Source organism: Elephantulus edwardii, unplaced genomic scaffold, assembly GCF_000299155.1.
Source record: "Elephantulus edwardii isolate Elephantulus edwardi_28Jun2011 unplaced genomic scaffold, EleEdw1.0 scaffold00098, whole genome shotgun sequence".
In the NCBI taxonomy this organism is placed as follows: Eukaryota; Metazoa; Chordata; class Mammalia; order Macroscelidea; family Macroscelididae; genus Elephantulus; species Elephantulus edwardii.
Genome location: NW_006399848.1, coordinates 8,259,103 through 8,279,201, shown reverse-complemented (window position 1 = coordinate 8,279,201; position 20,099 = coordinate 8,259,103). Strand labels below are relative to the sequence as shown.

General features: G+C 38.0%; 1 protein-coding gene across 1 annotated transcript in view; it reads right to left on the bottom strand.

The window, feature by feature from the left end:
• Window positions 1–1,407: 1,407 nt before the first annotated feature.
• Window positions 1,408–20,099, bottom strand: part of CCDC132 (coiled-coil domain containing 132) — a 125,685-nt gene continuing 106,993 nt past the window's right edge. Inside the window, exons 23-28 of the mRNA XM_006891472.1 lie at window positions 15,401–15,549; window positions 13,844–13,940; window positions 12,641–12,799; window positions 4,978–5,099; window positions 2,565–2,754; window positions 1,408–2,126 (exon numbers count right to left, since the gene is read on the bottom strand). Of these exons, the coding sequence (XP_006891534.1) occupies window positions 2,007–2,126; window positions 2,565–2,754; window positions 4,978–5,099; window positions 12,641–12,799; window positions 13,844–13,940; window positions 15,401–15,549 (837 nt within the window). The 3' untranslated portion in view covers window positions 1,408–2,006. The remainder of the gene's footprint in view (window positions 2,127–2,564; window positions 2,755–4,977; window positions 5,100–12,640; window positions 12,800–13,843; window positions 13,941–15,400; window positions 15,550–20,099) is intronic.

The following is a 20,099-nucleotide window of genomic DNA, read 5'->3' as shown; positions in this document are numbered from 1 at the left end:
GCTAAGGGAATAAGAACAATGTTCTCTTCATCACCTGCCGATCCCATGCCATCCTTTGCTGCCCATGGTAGCATTTCAATTCCAAGAAGATACACATAACACAAAACCTGTTTCTCACGAGGTGCTGGAGGACTCCAAGAGTTGCTGACAATAAAGGTCATGCTCGGTAATCACTGGACTACCATCACACAAGCTTAGATGTCTTCCACTTTCCAGATGAACATGAATAGTTCATGGGAACTGCACGAGAAACTGGTTTGCATGTCACATGAGTTGGGAAAAGATCCTTGGCTTCAGAGTTTATAGTAACAGTAACACATATACACTGAACCAAATTCCAAAGTTCATCCCCAGCTAAACTCCTATTATTTGACATCAGTAAAACAAGGATGACATTTATGGAAGGCAAACATATAACACTATACTTACACTTGATTAACTGACCATTCCTTTCACTGAGACAAATAGGCCACTTATTCCTGTCCTCAGATATAAGATGAATTCAAGGGGAACAAAGTTGACTTGAAAAAAATGCCTATATTTTTAAAAGAAAGGCAATAAGAAAATGCCACAAAAACAATTCTGTCTGCTTTTCAGGAGCTGAAAACACATACTCAAAGAAATTACATTTCACCCTGGGTATCAGAATGTAAGATCATTAAATATAGTACACACACCAAAAAATTTCTTATGAGCTGGGAGTCATGACCCCTGGCCTGTTGACTGGGCCACATGTAGGGGCTAAAGCTGAGTGAGGAGACGAACAGGTCTGGAGTGCAGGGAGAAGCATGGACTCCTGAGCTTGCAGCTGATGTCCATTTAAACCTAGCCAAAGAGGGCTGAGGATGAGCTGACCAGAACTTAACCAGAAGAAAACAAAATGATCCATGCTCTGAACTAGGGCTGACTGCTGCAACCCGATGGCTTCCTCTGGAGTGGACGTTGCTTACTGGTGCAGATGCTCAAAGTTTCCAACATGAAAAGAGGTCCTTCAGTAAAAGGGACATGCTTATTTCCTTAGAGTATTGGCTTGACAGGAATTGGGAATTCAGCAACTGACTATCTAAAAGGGGGATAAGACACCATGAGGCATGAAATAGCTGACCTACACACTTTTTGAAAGTAGCTGTTAATGGGATGATTATAAGGGAAACCAAAATCCACCATAATGAAAGAATATATATAAATAATATATATTGAATAATAATATAATGAATAATAAATGAAATATAATGAAGGATGGTATGTAACACAATGTACATGCATGAAAACAATTATAAAACTAATAGAAATATTAATAAAAAGAAAATTCCTCATAATTTGATTAAATTAGCCTGCAAATTTATCAAATAAATGTAAAAAAAAAGCAAAAAGTAGTCTCAAATAGCCTCGTATAATTAGAGCATAATATTTATTACATTTCACCATTTATCATCACTTTGTTATTACCAAATTAATTCTGACATAACCTCTGACAATTAAAAACTCAGAGAACATACTGGATTTTCAACTATTTTGCTGATGTACATTTTTTAATGCTCATGCAGTGTTCATAATTAAGAGATTCTGTATAATGCCCACGCATATTACGCTTATTAAGAACAAAGTTCACAAGGCAGAAAAATGCCAACATATTTTCACTGAAATTCTTTCTCCCAAACTCCCCATGGATATATTAAGCCACCCATTCCTTCTAATTTTAGACTTAAAGCACATTTTCCCATAAAATATTTTCAGTGTCATCACATTAACAATAGTTATGATGGGATAATAATATCACCTCAGGAAGGGATTACAATAAATGAGATCAAAAGTTGAAGAGAAGGGAATAGAGTATATAAAAGCCATTTCAAAATACCACACAAACTCAGATGCTTTCCACTTTCCTGGTGGAAAGAACATGCATAAGTTTCTTAGCAGACAGGCAGCTGTCAGGAGTGCATGAAAATCTGGCTTTCATGTTATACACATTAAGATCGACGGTGCTGAGAAAAAAGCCATCTTCATTATCTTTTCGGTCTGTCTATATCATCTATAGCTGCCAGAAGCTTCTGTCTTGCTTTCTTATTGATATGTGATCCCAGGCAAACATTCACCAGATTGGTCAGCTGTTTTGTGGAATATTCCTGCTCAAAGCAAAAAGGTCCAAATTGAGTGCATTAAAATACATACATCTGGTCAATGCAGCAAAAGAACAGGTTAACATTCATGTCTCAGTGGATGGTTACGGAGCATTACAAATCAGTGGAAAGTAGTGGAAGTTAAGTAAGGATACAGAAGGCAATTTATAAACTGAACTGTAAAACAGAAAAAAGGATGTGATGGGATAGCTACACAACAGGAAGTGGTAGAAATAAATCTGCTGTCATAAAGCAGGGCAATATGACATCCCTATGCTTTTTATTATTGTGAAGATCACACATTACAGTGAATATAGTACTCAACTAAATAATTTATGCTAAAAAAGAAAATCCATTCTTACATATTACTTGCAAAATTTTGAATGAAAAAATAGACATAAAAGGAAATGAGTAAAAGTGTAATTAATGATTTCTAGCTCTCACCCTGTGTTCTTTGATCCAGCGTTCCATGTCATTCTCAGTCAGGTAGTAAGCTTTAATGTAAGTTTCCACAAATTCTTTATCAGGAATGGGTCTAATGTCTGTTAGTTTTTCAAGTTTCATTAAAAACTGTTGAAAATCCAATTGCATCAAGGCACGACCCTCATTACTGCATTTCTTGACATTGGCATATCTGAGATACATAATATAAAAGATTTTTTTTTTAAAAAAAAAGAAGAAGCCTTTAGGCACTTTAAAAAAATTGCAATTATACATCAGTCCTTTTCTCTATTTTTGGGACAAATTCTTCAGAAATGAAAAAATATAAGGTAAAACGCTGCATTTCAGTTCTGTACTCAACAGTAATTCTGATGACCTGGGTCTCAGTTTTCTATGTGCACAGCAGAGATTATTTCTAAATAACTTAAACATTTTTTTGCCTCTTTAAAGACCATAGTTCTTTCCACTCAACTAGCACAACAATCAATAAGAGGGTTAAACTAGTAATCCAGTTAATCTAGCTGCCAAAATCATTTATAAAATTAAGCTCTGAATAATTCAAAGTAATCTTAATTTCATAAGATTGCAAAAATTAACTACCTGATAGGAAACACGAAGTAATTCCTCTACAAAGATTTGGTAAGTAGAAACATGAAAAAAATATAAACATATGGGTATTTACATTTTTTTCCTATAGAAAACAATTTACAGATTTATGCTCACATCTTATTACTGAAGTAATGAGAGTTTTTAAGGTAGACTTGAAAGAAGAATACATTTATTAATTTTATCACTCATAAGAAATTATCTTCTAGCTTCAATGAATCATATACACTCTGGAAAATTCAACTTTCAGAAATTTATCAGAAGAAATTTGTAAGAAAATTAATGCTTTTATTTTTAAAGTGATCAAATTCTTTTTTTAATAAAAATGTTTGTATGGAAATGTACCATATCATATACTTTATCAAACAAGTCATTGCTGTGGTGTCAGAAACAACTTAAAGCTGACTCTCCAATGAATGTGCAAAACACAAATGAGGTGAAAAATTAAATTTAGACAGATGTTTACTTTTCAGGGATATGCCCAATGTTGTTGTTGTTGATTGCCTTCGAGTCGAGCACAACTCACAGTGACCCCATGAGCAAAAGGCCTGAATTCAGCCCCACTACAATCACTGACACTTATCAAAGTTCATAGAGTTTCTGGAGGAAAGTTGTTTAGGAAGTGGATGCCACTCCTGCTAAATGTATTGCTGTTTATTACTTGATTCTTGATGTTATCAAACAATAAACATGGCCTTCAAGTGGAAAATTATTTTAAGATATTATCAATTCAACCCATGACCTGCTAAAGTATTACTGGTGTGATATTAGGAGGAATGATTTATAGCACATGAAGCTCCGGTGGTCTAGTCCATAGGGAGCTGCACTGCTAACCAAAAGGCTGCATCTCTGTGATGTTCTGAGTTCAACAGAGGCCTCCGCAGGCAAAATATGGGTAAATTCCTCGCATGCTATTTACAACCTTGGTCGCACAATGGCAGTGTATTTATGAGGCACTGCCAAATGATAGCAACGAGTGTCGTTTGAGAGATTTGGGCATAACCTTTGCTATCTTTTAAAACAATAAGAAACTGGACAAACTTAACCTCTTTCAAAAGCTAAGTTTTCCAAGTAACAATAAATACAACAATGCTGTTGTTGTGTACCATCTTGTGGCACCAATCTATAGCTGACCCGCCAGTAGGTTTTCAGAGGCAATAAAAAGCATGGGAGGAGACTGTCTACCTTTCTCTCGTGTATTGATCAGCTGGTAGAACTGAACTATGTGTCTGTGGGATGGCAGTGCAGCTCCTTACCACTAGGCTACCACAGCTCCCTTACTGGTATAAATGATGTTGAATGTTGTGTACCATTGAGTCAAAACAGACCCAGGGCTGACCCTCCAGTGTTTTCAAGAGGCAGTAAGGTTGGAAGCAAGAGTGGCATCCATTTCCTAAACAACATCCCTCTTAAAACTCTATGAACTTTGATAAATGTCGACAGTTATAGAAAGACTTCAGGCTTTTGTTCATAGGGTCACGATGAGTCGTGCTCGACTCAATGGCAATCAAGACAACAACAATAACTGCACAGAAGGAGATTGCCCATCCTTCTCCTGCATATTAATAACCTATTAGTACTACCATCTTGTTATGTGCCCTTGAGTCAGAACCGACTCATAGTGGACCCAGAGACAGATTTCCAGAGACAGTAAATCACATGGGAGGAAACTGCCCATCTCTCTCTCATGGAGCAGTTGGTGATGTGAACCACATGCTTTTGGAGCTGCAGCACAGCTTCTTACCACTATGCCACCAGAACTATTAATGTATTGTCAATACAACTTATATTACTTTCATGAAAAACTTACCCTTCCACAATAGTTCTATTAGCCAGTCGGATACAATGTTCCCAGAGTATATTAGACACTGGCAAGGGTATACGGACTCTCTTAGAAACCTCATTTAATCTCTTGTTAAACTGTTCAAATTCCTAAAGACAAAAAAATAAGGCCCATATGTAAATATTATACTGTCACATGGATTTCTCACTCAACCAGATTTAGGGAGACTCATTCTGTTTAAAGAAATAAAACAAAAAGAGATAATGTCAAAGATAATTTGGATTTATTATGACAGCTTAAGAAAAAGCACTACCATGGTATAAAAGAACATTAAATTTTATCTCAAAGAAAGAAAGTGTCATTAGCTAATTGAACAATGTTAACAACGCTCAAATGTTTTGACATCTCAAATTTTCTATGACTGGCAGTAGGAAATGAAAGAGCGGAATAACCTAAAATGGCTGTATTTTCAAGAAGTTCCTTTTTAAAGAATATTTTCACAAGCTTTCAACTCTGAGTGAAACATTTATGATCTGTGGCTAAGTATTTAATTACTTCATATACATGCAAACACTGGACAAGGAAGGTGGAAGGAAAACAGTGCCTTTAAGTTGTGCTGGCAAAGAGTAGATTATACCATCAATGGACTGCCAAAAGAACAAACAGATCGATCCTGGAAGAAGGACAATCGGAATGCTCTTTGGAAGCGAGGATGCGGAGACTTAATTTTGCATAATTTGAGAATGTTACTACTAGGTGTTCTGTAAGTTTTGTGTTCAAGACTTTCTTTCATAGGGTTGTTATAGGTCGTCTATGACTCTAAGGCACTTCACAACAACAACAATTACTAGGTGTGGCAATCCCCAAAAGAGGGCAGTAAGTTTGTTAAAGCAGGTCAAGGGTGAAAAAGGAAGTCCCTCAATGAGGTAAGTAGACTGGACACAGTGATTGTAACAATGGATGTAAACACAGTAGAGACCAACAGGCTGGTGGGTCAAGGCTTTGTTCTGTTGTACACAGACAAAGTCCTTATCAGTAGGAACCAACTCAATAGCCTCTAACGTCAACAACAAATGTCCTAGAAATGTAAATAATTATATATTGAAGGATACAAACACATTTTTGCTGTAATTTTTGTTCAGTTCAAAGGAAAAAAAGTAAAGCATAAAGTATTTCCTATTATCCATGAAACATCCATTTACATTTTTATTTATTAGTAACTTTATACTAAAGTTAAAAATATCTGATTAATTTAGAGAATGCTGGTAATTGCATGCAAGGAGACTGTCCACCCCAGGGTACATGAGTATACTGTCTAAATATAGTCACTTATAAAAAAATAAATGTTGCCTATTCTTTGACAATGTTTTTCAAATAATTAAAGACGTTTTACAGGGACAGTTTTCCTTAGTTTCCTGAATACAGAAGCTTTGCAAAGCTTAGCAAGTAAAGACTGACATACGTCTAAATTACATAAACACTCAATGAGAATGAGTGCTGGAGGAAGCTATTCTGATAATAACCAGTCAAAATTATTAGGTAGTAGAAATTATGCTATTCTTTGCTTTGCACTGCTGTTTAGATGCTAATTTTTCTTGCTAACTTATTTTTGATGGTTAATTGCTTTTAATATCAAGATGACAAAAATCCTCACCACTGGACTGATAGGTGATTTCATGCTAGAGGGAAAAAAGATTGAAGTTGTCAATGATTTAATCTTATTTGGATCCACAACACCACCCTCGGTACCAGCAGCCAGTGGAGGTCAGGAGATGTACTACTCTGGGCAAGTCTGTGGTCAGACGCCTCTCCAAATTAATGAAGAACAATGATGTCAGTTTGAAGACTAAGGTGAGTGTAATCACGGTCTTCTCAGTCACATGCTATGCATCTGAAAGGTGGACAATGAATCAGGATGATGAAAGGACTGATGCCTTTGAGCTGTGGTGTGAAAGAAAGACACAGAATATCCTATGAACTGTCAAGAGAAAAAAAGAGGTATGTCTTGGAGAAATGTCCTGCCAGAGTGTTCCTCAAAGCAAGGATAGCAAACTTCACCTCACATAATATGGGCATGATGCTAGGAGAGGAGATTCCATGGAGAGAAAGATCATGACTGGAAAGGTCAGTGAAAGAGAGGAAGACCTTCAACCAGATGGATTGACAAAGTGACTGCATCAGTGGACTCACCTGTGTCAGAGGTGATGAGGATGGCACAGGATAGGATAGGGTTCAGGTCAGTTGTTCATTGGGTTTTTATGAGTCTTACTCAACAGCACTTAACAATAATCAAGAAAAGGAAGTGACACCAAACTTGTTGCTATACTGACAGTTGTCGGTGGGTGCTACTCATCAGTTCCGATTCACTGCAACCTCAGGTACAACAGAACAGACACTGCCTAGCTCTGCATCATCCTCACAACAGCCCCTGTGATTAGCCACTTTGTGAATCAGTCATGTTAGGGTCTATCTCTTTTGGTCCTGACCCTCTACTTGACCAAGTATAATAATGTCATTCTTCCGGGACTGGTCCCTACTGACATGCCCAAAGCACGCAGGATGGAGAATGGCAACGCTCACTTCTAAGGGAACTTTAGCTGCATTTCTTCCAAGACAGACTTGTTCACTTGGGGAGCAGGACATGGTACAGTCAATCCTCTTTCTTACATATTAAAATGCAAAGACATCAATTTTATTTTCAGTCTTCCTTATTAACTCTCCAATTTTCATGCACACATGAGATGGTTGAAGATATATATCATGACTTAGGTCCGGCACACTTTGTTAACAGTCATAGTGACATCTCTGCTTATTAATACTTAAAGAAGGTTTTGACAGCAGATTTATCTAATTTTTAAAAAAATAATAATGTTGTGACTATGGATTGTGGTGGATTCAAGCAAAATGAAATCCTTGAAAAATCCACTCTTTGCTCCACTAATCATAGTATTCTTTACTGATCAACACGATGTGAGAATCCAGGTTTTCTTTATATTGATGTAACCCATAGAAGTAGTCTTCCGTCTACTTCAATAAGTCCTTCAATACTTTCCACTTTCACAAAACAAGGTGTGTCATCTTCATATCATAGGTTGAAGAAGAATCTTCCTCCAATCCTGATTATTTTTTTCATATCGTCCAGTGTCTCACACTATTCACTCAGCATACAGAATATTTACGTATGATGAAAAGATATAATCTCAATGGGCACGTTTCTTGATTTTATTTTAATGCTGTATATCCTTTTTCTTTTAATAGCTGCCTTTTTGGTCTATGTACAGTTCAACAAGAACTAATTAAATGTTCTGGAATTACTATTCTTCACAAAATGCTGTCACAATTTGTTACGATCCATACCAAATATCTTTTATCAATATCTGTATTTGTCTTTGTATACCCCAGATGAGATGGACTGATACAGTAACTAGGACATTACAGGTTGGTGTGTCAGAATAAGTGAGACTGGCGCAGGACAGGGCAGGCTTCAGAGCTGCTGTATATAGGGTTGCTATGTTTGGTCGGGTGTTGTGGCAGTTTTCGGATGCGAAGGACTACTCTGCCTCCAGGAGCCAGGCAAGCCAGGCTTGGCCTAGGGTTTAAGGCAGCAGCACAGGGCTTCAAGCCTGGAAGGAGAAGAGGGGCGAGATGGCGGCCATGTTCTCCCAGGTTTGTCCCTCCCAGGGTTGCTATGGCCCGGTTTTGAGAGAGCATGGTGCTGTTTGGGCGGGTGTGTGGCAGTTTTCGGACTCGAAGGACTACTCTGCCCCCGGAGCTCCCGGAGCCCGGCAAGCCAGGAAGCTACCCAACGCGGACAGAGAGTGGGGTGGAGCTCCCCAATTAAAACAAGCTTGGAAGGAGGAGTGGCATCCACTTCCATAATAGCTTGCCTCCAGAAACCCTATGAACCTCGAGAGAGGATGAAAGGCACCCAAGTGTTGAGGATTCTCCTTCAAAGGGTCACTATGAGTTAGTTGCCTGCAACTCGACGGCACTTAACAACAACATGGGTTATAGGCAACTTGATGATACATAACATTAACAACAACAACAACAACACAGTTAATATTCACAGGCAAGTATCTTTGTGGTATTCTGTTTCCATCAAGACTCATTAAACATCAATAACGACATTGTTTTCCTTACGTGCCACTGAGTCAACTACAACTCGAGGCTAACCTATGAACAGCTGATCTAAATTGTGTCCATCCTCATCCTGCACCATCTTTATCATCTAAATCCTGCGCCATCCTCATCATCTCTGACGTACTTGAACTCATTGCTGAGGTCACTGCATTAACCCATCTTGTTGAAGGTCTTCCTTTCTTTAGCTGACGCTTCTCCTTTCCAAGAATAATGTCTCTCCAAAAACTAGCCGCTCTTAACCACACACTGTAAGTATGTGAGAAAACGTTTCGCCTTCCTTGCCTCAAGTAGCAGTCTGGCTGCACTGTCTCCAGGATAGGTCTGTTTGTTCTTTTGGCAGTCCATGGAATGTTCAACACTCTTCTCCAACACCACAGCTCAAGTCAATTAATTCTTATTTCCAGCTCTTAGATGCATGGCCTGAATCAGGTACACGTTAGTCTTTAGACTAACATCATTACTTCTGAGCAGACTGCCAGGCTTGTTTTATGAGATACCTCTGGGTGAGTTCAAAGCACCAAATTTTCAGGTAATAGTTGAGTGTGTAACTGTACAACCAAGGAAGTTTCAAATTCTGCGTTAAAATTCAATTAGGAAATTCCCCAGATTCTCAAGAAATCAAAGGTCTTTTTATTATATCAAAGAGTGGCAAATACAAAGCACCTCTGGTGTCACCCTTTGGGAATCCCATCCCAGTTCTTTGCACTGAGCACAGTCTCACAGTCTCAGCCTATCTTTCTGGAAAGGTACAGTAAGGTGACTATAGTTGACATATAAGATGAAACTCTTCTGCTATCTCTTTCAACCTATCAGTTTATTGGAGTTCAAATGTCCTTATCTATTATTTACTGCTTGAGCTAAGCAAGTAATAAAGTCTGAGGTAGATGAAACAAAACTAAGGGTTCAAGAAAGGCAAATTCTTTTAATTGACAAAAAAAGGAAAAGCTATTTTTCTTGTATGCACTTTCCTTACACCACATAGGCATCTGACTCATTTCCTAACTTTCTTCAGTCCTTTTCCTCAAATGCTATTTTATCTGAGCCCTTCTGTGACCACAGAAAATAAGCACTATCCCTCTTCTGCCCAGTCCCTCTGACTTTCTCTCTTCTGCCGCTTTTTTTCACAGCACAATTCATCATCTGACATTTAGTATCATATTTATGTGTTCAGTGCTCCTCCCATATAGGTATCTAAATTCCTTAAGGTTGAATAAGTTCCTTAATTACCGGCTATACTGCTAGTACTTATATTAGTGCATGGAATACAGGTACCTCCTCCAACATCACAACTCGAAGGCATCAATTTCTTTTCTGTCACCCTTATTCACTGTCCAGTTCTCAGATGCATAGCAAGTGATTGAAAAGTCTGTGGCTTGAAATCAGGCATACCTTGGTCCTCAAACTGACAAAATTATTCCTCAATATCTTGGAGAGGTTCCTGACTATAGATTTTCCCTGCAATATGTCTCCTGTCCTTATGACTGTTGGCACTAAGCATGTTGCTTGTGGACTTCAGTAAGATGAAGTTGCTAACTCAATATTTTCTCCATCTGTCATGTCTCAAAAATGTTTGGTTTTTAATGTTGAGATGCAATCCATACTGAAGGCTGCAGTGTTTGACATTCTGCAGCAAGTGCTTCAAGTCCTCTAAACTTTCAGCAAGTTGTGCCATCTGCATAACGCAGGTTATTGATGAATCTTCCTCTGATCCTGATGTCACAATCTTCTTCAGAGCACAGCTTTCTGAATAATTTGTTCAGCATACAAACTGAGTAGGTTGAAAGGATACAACCATGATGCACACTTTTCTTAATATTAAACCATCTAGTGTTCCTTTGCTCTGTTCACACAACAGCCTCTTGGTCTAGGTATAGGTTTTGCATGAGAACAATTAAAGTGTTCTGGGATTCCAATTCTTCTCAATGTTAGCCATAATTTGTTATGATCCACACAGTCAAAATGCCTTTGCTTAGTCAATAAAGCATCAATAGACATCCTACTAATGTTTTTTACTTTCAGTCGGATCCATCTAACATCAGTAATGATATTACCTAGTGCCACGGCCTCTAATGAATCCTACTTGAAACTTTGGCAGTTCTGTCAACATACTGTTGTAGTTGTTTCTGTAATGATATTTTTTAATAATTTCCACTTTCTGTTGGTTCATCTTTCTTGGGAGTAGGAACAAATATGGGTATTTTCCAGTCAGTTGGCCAGGCAGCTGTTCTCTGTATTTCCTGGCACAGACTGGTAAGCACATCCAGGTCTGCATCTGTTCGCTGAGAGATGTCAACTGGTATCCCAATGTTCCTGGGGCCTTATATTTTGCCATGTTCATATGGTAATTCCTGAAATTTTTCAGTGTCTGCCAGTTCCTTTTGGTACAGTAATTCTGTGTATTCTCTCCATCTTTTTTTGATGCTTTCTGGATCATTCAAGATTTTTTCCCCCATAACATCCTTCAATGTTGCTATGCAAGGTCAAATTTGATTTTTTCAGTTCTCTCAGCTTGAGAAATGCCAAACAAGTTCTTCTCTTTTGATTCACCAACTCCACCCCTTTGCACATTCCACTGTAAGAGTTCGTTTTGTCTTCCCTTTCAAATGGTCTCTTCATCTCTTTTACTTCAGCATCTTTCCCTTCTGTTTTGCTTTCTCGACATTCTAGTGCCACTTTCATAGTCTCTTCTGACATCCATTTTGGTTTTCCTTTCTCCTCTTTCTTTGTAATGACCTTTTGTTCTTTTATGGGTGGTACTCTTGGTCTTCAATCACTTGGTGTTCAATGCTTCAAATCGAGTCTTAAGATTATTTTTAAATTCAAGTGGAACAGACTCAAGGTAATATTTTGGTTCCCATGGACTTGTTTTAAACAGTGAGTGATTTATAAATATCTGTTGATAATTTTTTTTAAAAATTCAATTTTTTCCTAAATAAACATTATTAAAAACAAAAGGATGTTTAAAAGCCACATTCAAAAGTAATGTGATTTTTGGAAACAAAAAGACAACTAATTTGGAAGTCATTCTGGAGAATAGTCTCTGTTAATAAATATACACAGTAAAATACAGAAAATATCTTCAAGTTAAACAAAATCTTTGTCACTAAAGTTGTAAGTGATGCTAACTGAGAGATGAGTATAAAAAAATTCCAGAGTGAAGGCTGCATAGTGGAGTGGTCTTGGGGGAAGGGATTGCATAACAATGAAAGAGTTTTTCTTTCTTTTCAAGGAAAAGAGCGAATTGCACTGGGTAGGGAGAAAAGTGCAACAATGAATGACTGGAAATCCTAAGTCTCTGTAAACTTTCATTAACATTAATTTTTTAAAAAGGGTTAAAAAAATCCACAAAATACTCTTGGACCTAAAGAAACACAAAACTAAAAAAGATAAATCTACTTTAGTCTAAGAACTTGAACTAATGTCAGGATGTTAGAATGTAGTGATACCTATCATTTTAACTTAATCTTATAAACTTAATCTTAAAGCTATTGCTGTTATAGGAATCTTCTTATTAGAATGATCTTTAACAAAATTGCAGGGTACTTGCCTTTAACAATGCATCCACATATATATTGTGCTGTGACATAATTTCTTTTACATCCCATTTCACATTAGCCATTAGGAGCAACATTTGTTCATAATCAATGGCTTTACCAGCTACAATCCAGTAAATTGGTTTGCGTAGCTCACTGGCAGTTGATACGGTCTGAAACATATTTCACAGCAACAATGATTATTTTCTAAAAATAGCAAATTTATAAGGAATATTTTACCTTGGTTCCAAGTATACATTATATGTGAAAAAAACTATATATTAAGACATTTAAATAATGAAAAAATTTCATTTTATGGACAAAGCTTTCACTCAAAATACAATTTTAAGACATTTACTAAACTTGAGGTCAGTGGCACAAAGGAAACTAGACTTTTAAAAATTCTACTCTCTTAGATTTCCACTCCCTCCCCTAATTCAGAACCCCATCATCTCTCATCTGCAGTGCATTAACAACTTCATTACATTTTCCCTGCCTCTATAAGCATGCAATCTTAAGTCCAGTTTTCACACTGTCCCCGGGATACTCTTCCTAACATACAAGAAGGAACATGCAGTTCACACGTTTCATTAGCTGTAGAAGCTTCCTAGTATCCTTGGAATAACATATGGCTGAGAAGGTTCCATACTGTTCATTTCTGTTTATCATTCCAGCCATCTCTTTCGTTATAAGCTCTAGCTCCTATTCTGACAAAAGTTGTCCCCATATCACTTTTCCCCACAAATTCCTTCCCCTTTCCTCAGCCTAGACTACCAAGTCAACCTCTTCAATACCAATACTGATACCAATAAAATACCAGTACCAAGACTAAGACCAAGACCACAACAAATTCAACATCTTTCCCTGGCTGGGCCAGTTTCTATCACCTCTTGACAAATTTCTCTCTATGCGCCTCTGTTTCCAATCTGGTATAAACCTTTTACCATTTACTCCTTAATATCTGATTCTTCCCCTTCATCATAGATTTTATCACATTTTAATAAAAATGCAGTTTTAAGTAGTTCTTTCACTTGATTAAATGCTCTGTAAGGTGCTCAAGATACACTTAGAGAACATGAGAAGTGACTAATGAATAAACATTCTAATTCAGCTGTCTTGGAGTGCACAGACTAAATACCAGCAAAAATACCTAAGTACTATATGACAGTCTTCCTAACTAGCTCACAGTTGAGACAATGCATAAGATCAGCACTGACCTGAGAATAAAATTGCTGAAGGAAGGGTTTTTTGACTGCAGGCATTACAGCATCCAGATGTGGTTGAAGGAACTCAAATTGTTCAGCCAAGAATACCCTACAGAGGAAAAATCACCCAAAGCATAAACCAAGCGCAGGCTGTAGAGCAGCACATGTTTTCTAGAAGTCATTTTTAAAACCTCTGAGCATAAACTTAACAGTCAAGGGCATTGTCGACTTTAGCGAGCATCCTTACACTACCACTTTTTGCACAATGCACACAGTAATTATGCTAAACTCATCTTTGAATGGTGACTCATGTCAAACCATCAAGGTGAAGTCAAAAGAGCTGATCTGCTCACCACACAGTGTGGAGTCATGCTTTGCGTGTAAAAAACGAGCACCGACAACACAAGACTGAAGGGAAAAAAACGTGATTTCTTTTGAATACTTCTTTTCACAATTCCACTTAATCAGATACAACAGTCTTAGAATTCACAGGTTTAAAATCTGATTCTATTCCAAACATTCAGAACGTGTTGTTGTGTGCCATCAAGTCCATTCAACTCACAGTAACCCTCCAGAACAGAGATGGGCTGCCCCGCAGGGTGTCCATCCATGGCTGCTCTCTTTACAGAAACAGATCACCAGGTCTTCTTCATCCACGATGCTGCTTGTGGTTTAGAACTAATGACCTTTTGGTTACCAGTTGAGTACTTAACCAATGCACCACCAGCATGCCTTTCAAACATGGTGTGGTGATGTTATTAATAGTGACTAAATTTGACTAAGGCATACAAGTGAGCTACACAAGAGTAGGGCTGGAGGTCTGGGTTGTAGGAATGGGTGTAGTCTGACTGTTAAATAAGTGTGCACTTGCTCTGCATTAGGACATGGTTTTTTCCTACTTTCTATTGTTGTTGTTGTGTACCATAGAGTCATAACCGACCCATAGCTGACGTTCCAGCAGGTTTTCAGAGGCAGTTAAGCAGTTAATTTCATGAGAGAAGATTGCCCACCCTTCTCCCACAGAGCAGCTGGTGGATTTGAACTGTGTGCCTTCGGGAGTGCAATGCAGCTTCTTACTTCTAGGCCACCAGTGCTATTATATAAGTAAAAAAAAAGTTTATATTACATTAGCCTAAAATTTATGGAGAAAATGAAAAGCTCTAATTATATTGTAGAAACTAAAGATTTATAAAGATCAAGAAGTAGTCTTATTGAAGACAATGATGAACTGTGTTTACACTAAACTGATAAAGTAACTGTGATCTCTCTAGAACCAATCAAGAATATATAAAGCATGTCATGGCTTTCCAGATGTAACCAATGCAATATGACACATGCAATGCCGTGTAAAGTGAAACAAGGTTCATGTTGCTCAAGATCTTACTTATTTACATTCATATAATGCAAAACTAGCCACAAGATACTGAAAATTAACTGTTAATCTATTTTACTGCATAACCTCCAGAAGCACATAATATATTTAGATGTAATTATATGTATTTGGAAGTTTAATTGCACAACTCTACTTTTACTATCTATATGATAAAGCATGTGTTTTTAACAACTTACAAGGATTCTGTGGCTACCACTCTTTCCGCCAAGCCATATAATGTATCCCCAGACGTCAAAACCACTAGCTGACTGAGGTGTGGGCTTGGTACCTTCTCCTTTCTCTCTTCTGCTGCCGTAAGCGTGCCAGTAGGATCTGCTGAAACTTCCTGATAGAAAAACATACACGCATTCACACAACCTAAAAACAGCAAAGCAAACAGCAACAAACCATGTGCTTTTGACAAAACTGGAACTATAAATTATAATCAAAGTAAAAATGTCATTGCCGTGGAGTTGGAACTGGTTGGCTCAAAGCAGATGCTCCAGTGGGTCTGCAGAGGTTGTGAGGAGACTGCCCATCCTTTGCCTGTGGAGCAGCTGGTGGATTTGAACCGTCTGTCTGGGTTGGCAGTGCAACACCTTACCCACCAGGCCACCAGAGCTCCCTACCATGAAAATACTCCTATTAATTTCATTTTGTTACAGGGCACTTTTCCTGCTTTTATACTGTATAATACTTGAAACTGTCTTTTTATATAGGAGTGAAAATGGTTTTGTACAGTATCCTTCAGCACTACATGCTATTATCGATGCATGACCTGAAGTCTGCCAAGACAAAGAATTTATGAATTAACAGATGTTTCACCAGACAATAGTGAAATGCTCCTCAAGAGCTTCTAAAAAGAGAGAAATTGGTTTATTAGCTTACTCTTTCAAAGGCAAAGTGGTAAAATCCAAAATTAGGAGAGAATTCATTATTTCACAACCAAACTTTCATCATGGAAAGTTCGTTTTAATTTCAAGAAAGCTGGTCTAGAATGTAGTTATAACTGACAAATAATCAAGTGTATTATATTGCACAGAGAAGTGAGGCAAAGAGAGATAATTTTCAGTATGCTGCACATAGAGTTGAACAGATGGGAACCTTGCGGGGTATCCTGCACTATCCATCCTGCACCATCCCCACAATCTCCACGGTGCTTAATCAAGCCCACTGTTGCAGACTATGGTTTAGTAAATCTACTTGTAAATATTAGACAATGAAAACCCTCTAGACTACAAGAGAGCAGGGTCTGATATACCAACGATCATGAAGGCAATGAAGACAGCACAGGCCCAGGAAACATTTCATTGTTTTATATAAACTGGTCATGCGTTAGAACCCAGAGATGGCAACTAACATAGCGTTCTTGTCTACTAAATATACAGTCGCTTTTCTGTCTCTAATTGGCATTTTTTAAAAGTCAGTTTAGGAAAAAAAAAGTCATTTTGGACACAGCAACTACACTTCCTCTATGTATAATCATGATTAGTGAATCATGCAAGTTAAATAATATTTAATTTCACCTCCATTTTAAAAGAAAATGACTACTTGACTCCATCTGTGAAATGGGATACTATTACCAGTTAATTGTGTTATTTAATTCTGATGCTTATTTAAATCACACTTATTTAAACCACATTGTCCACATGAGGTAGCATGGAACCTTCATGATTCTTCTTCTTCACCTCCCACATCCTATCCGGCATTATTAAAAGTGCCTGAACAAATACTACTGTTTTTCCTCATGCCACTACTCAATCCTTTAGAAGCAGGAGTGGCATCCACTTCCTAAAGAACATGACTCCAGAAAATCTATGAACTTTGATAAATGTCGAGAGCTGTAGAGAGGCTTTAAGCCTTTTGTTCACAGGGTCACTATGAGTTGTGCTCAATTCAAAGGTAATCAACAACAACCACAACAACAACAACTACTACTCAATCAGGCTCCAGGACTCCTAGCACTGCTAGCTAAACTATTCTAAAAACCCTCAAGTTAGGGACCATTCCAAATTACTGAGTAGTAATATCAGTCTGAAGACTAAGATATTTCAGATTCAGGCTATAGTCTTTTTGCTTACTTGCTATGCATCTGAAACCTAGATAATTAATAAGGATGACAGGAAAATAATTGACACCTTTGAGCTGTGCTGGAGAAGAGCACTCAACAGCCCATGGACGGTCAAGAGAACAAACAAATATGTCTTGGAGAGGGTGCAGCTGGAGTGCTCTCTGGAGGCAAGAATGATTAGCCTTCGCCTCACATACTTTGGACATGTTGCTAGGAGGGGCTATTCCTTGGAGGAGGACATGTTGCTGGGAATGGTGGAAGGTCAGCGAAGGAGAGGAAGACCCTCAACCAGGTGGAATGGCACAGTGACTGCTGCAATGGGTTCTTGTGTGACAGGAAGTATGAGGATGGCACAGGACAGAACAGATTCTGATCTTTTGTTCACTAGGTCATTGCGAGTCATGCTTGACTCAACAGCACCTAACAATAACAACAACAACAAAAAGCCCTCAAACAGAGTTCTCTGCCTTTACCTTCTGTTCTTGGTGCCCCACTTTCCATACAGTTTATTGGCTTAGTTTTCATAATACAGATGTGAATTTTCTCAGGCACAGGATTCATCACACTACTCTTTAGGTTTCCTTTCTTTGCAGAAAAACATCTAACCTGTTGCTATGGTGTGATTCTTCTATATATGATACTCAAAAGAGCTAAAAGATCACCATGAACACCACTCACATGTAAAAATAGAGTCAGTTTTGAATTTCAATGTCATGGTAACATAGTTAGCAGTTAAGCGCTTACCTGCTAACCAAAAAGTGGGTAGTGCAAACCCACCAGCCCACTCAAGAGGGAGGAAGATTTGGAGGACACTTCTGTAAAGGCTGCAACCCTGGAAATTGTGAGGCAGTCTACTCTCTTCTGTAGGGCCCTTATGAGTCAGAACTGACTTGAAAGCAAGAGAATTTTCAATGAATGGAAATTACCATGTAAACACCATATTAACGTTTCTTTGAATGTAGATACTACTACATATTGAATTGTCCCTTCAAAACACATTATAGAATACTAACCTCTAAACTTGTGAATATTCTTTATTCTTTGGGAATAAGGTTTTATTTATTATGTTAATGAGGTCATATCATTGTGTGACTGTCCTAAACTTAATCATTTCCAAATCATTTAAAGAGTAGATTAGACCCGTATGAACAGAAGGCAGATGCTATCTGAAAACTATTAAGGAATCTAGGAACACCACCCAACAGAGAGCCTTCCAGCACCAGTGACTGAATTTCACACTTCTAGCTTCCTGAATTGTGAGAAAAATACATTTCTGTTCTTTACCACACACATTCCCAACACCCCAGGAATTTGTTACAATGGCTCTAGGAAATGACAATAATAAGCAGGCAATGTGGGTTAGAACAGAGTGATGGAAGGTGATGAAAGGCAAAGAGCAGGCATATCTATTGCCTCAGAGAAATAAAGTTTAGTAGTGGGTGTAATTTGAAATAAAAACCAAAACAACTGGGCCATCTTTGACTCACTGTGATCCTGAAAGAGCAGAGTGCCCCATATGATTTTAAAAAGAAGCAAATGGTTTCCTTTATCTCCTTTGAAGTGGCTGGTGGGTTCAAACCACTGACCTTTTGGGTAGCAGTCACACACTTTAACCACTGTGCTACCAAGGATCCTTCTAGGTATGACCAAAACCCAAAGCTATTTTTTAAGACTCAATTTCATCTTACAGCAACTCTCCTTCGGGTTTCTGAAGCTCTAAGTCTTGATGGGAGGAGACTGCTCATCTTTCACCCTCGTAAATGTGAACCACAGGCTTTACAGTTGTTTTTGTTGTTGTGTACCATCGAGTCAGAGATGATCCAGACCTGATCACCCAGGGGTTTTCACAGACAATAAATCCCATGTGAGGAGACTGCTTATCTTTTCCCACGGAGTAGCTGGTGGATTTGAACCACCTGCCTTTGTGACTGTAGTGCAGCTTCTCATCAATAAGCCACCAGGCTCCTTTCTGGGTATGAAAAGAAGGGCCCAAAGTACTGACCTGAGGGTGAGTTCCCCCTTGACTCTCAGAGCTAACTCAAAAAGACATACTTTCAAATATCATTGCAACTGCTCACTTCAAAAGTCATTCACAAAATGTCTTTGTATAGTACTAGTTAACACTGGAATTTTAAGTATAAAAAGAAAGGCAATTATCTGCTTAAAGGCTAACACAGGGTGTTCATTTCGGAAAAGAGAAAAAGAGAGTCACGAAACTGTCAAGGTGACATAAATATATGCTATGTGCTCAGGTATGCTCTTAAATGGAACAAACTCTTAAATTACACAAATACAGTAAGGAAAGGAAAATGGAAAACGTGAATTTTTTTTTCTCTCATAGTAGTCAGATTTTCAGTCTCTACTGCCAACAATATAATGCTTATTTAAGCATTTTTTGGGTCACTCTGGTGGCACAGCCCCTAGTGAGCTGCTCTGCTAATCAAAGGCTGCCCCTCTCTGATGATGCAGATCTAACAACAGCCGCGTGAGGACGATGGGAAGTCTCCTCCTCTGCCCCTTACAGACTTGGAAACCCACTGGAAGGTCAGATATAGCTATGAATCAGTTCCAATTAGATGGTCATGAGAGTAAGATGAGATTCTGGATAAACTTAAACTATATTTTTCTTTAAATAAAAGAGTTAAAACTGGACTAAAGCATTAAACAATTTTCCTAGCATTGCAAATAAGATAATTAAAAATCCACATTTCTGGTGGCATTGTCTCTTTTACCCCAATATTCTTTGCTATTCTTCTTCTATTAGACCCTTTTCTTAAGACTTTTCTCTAGGTTCCCTCATTTATACTGAATTTATATGCTAAAGT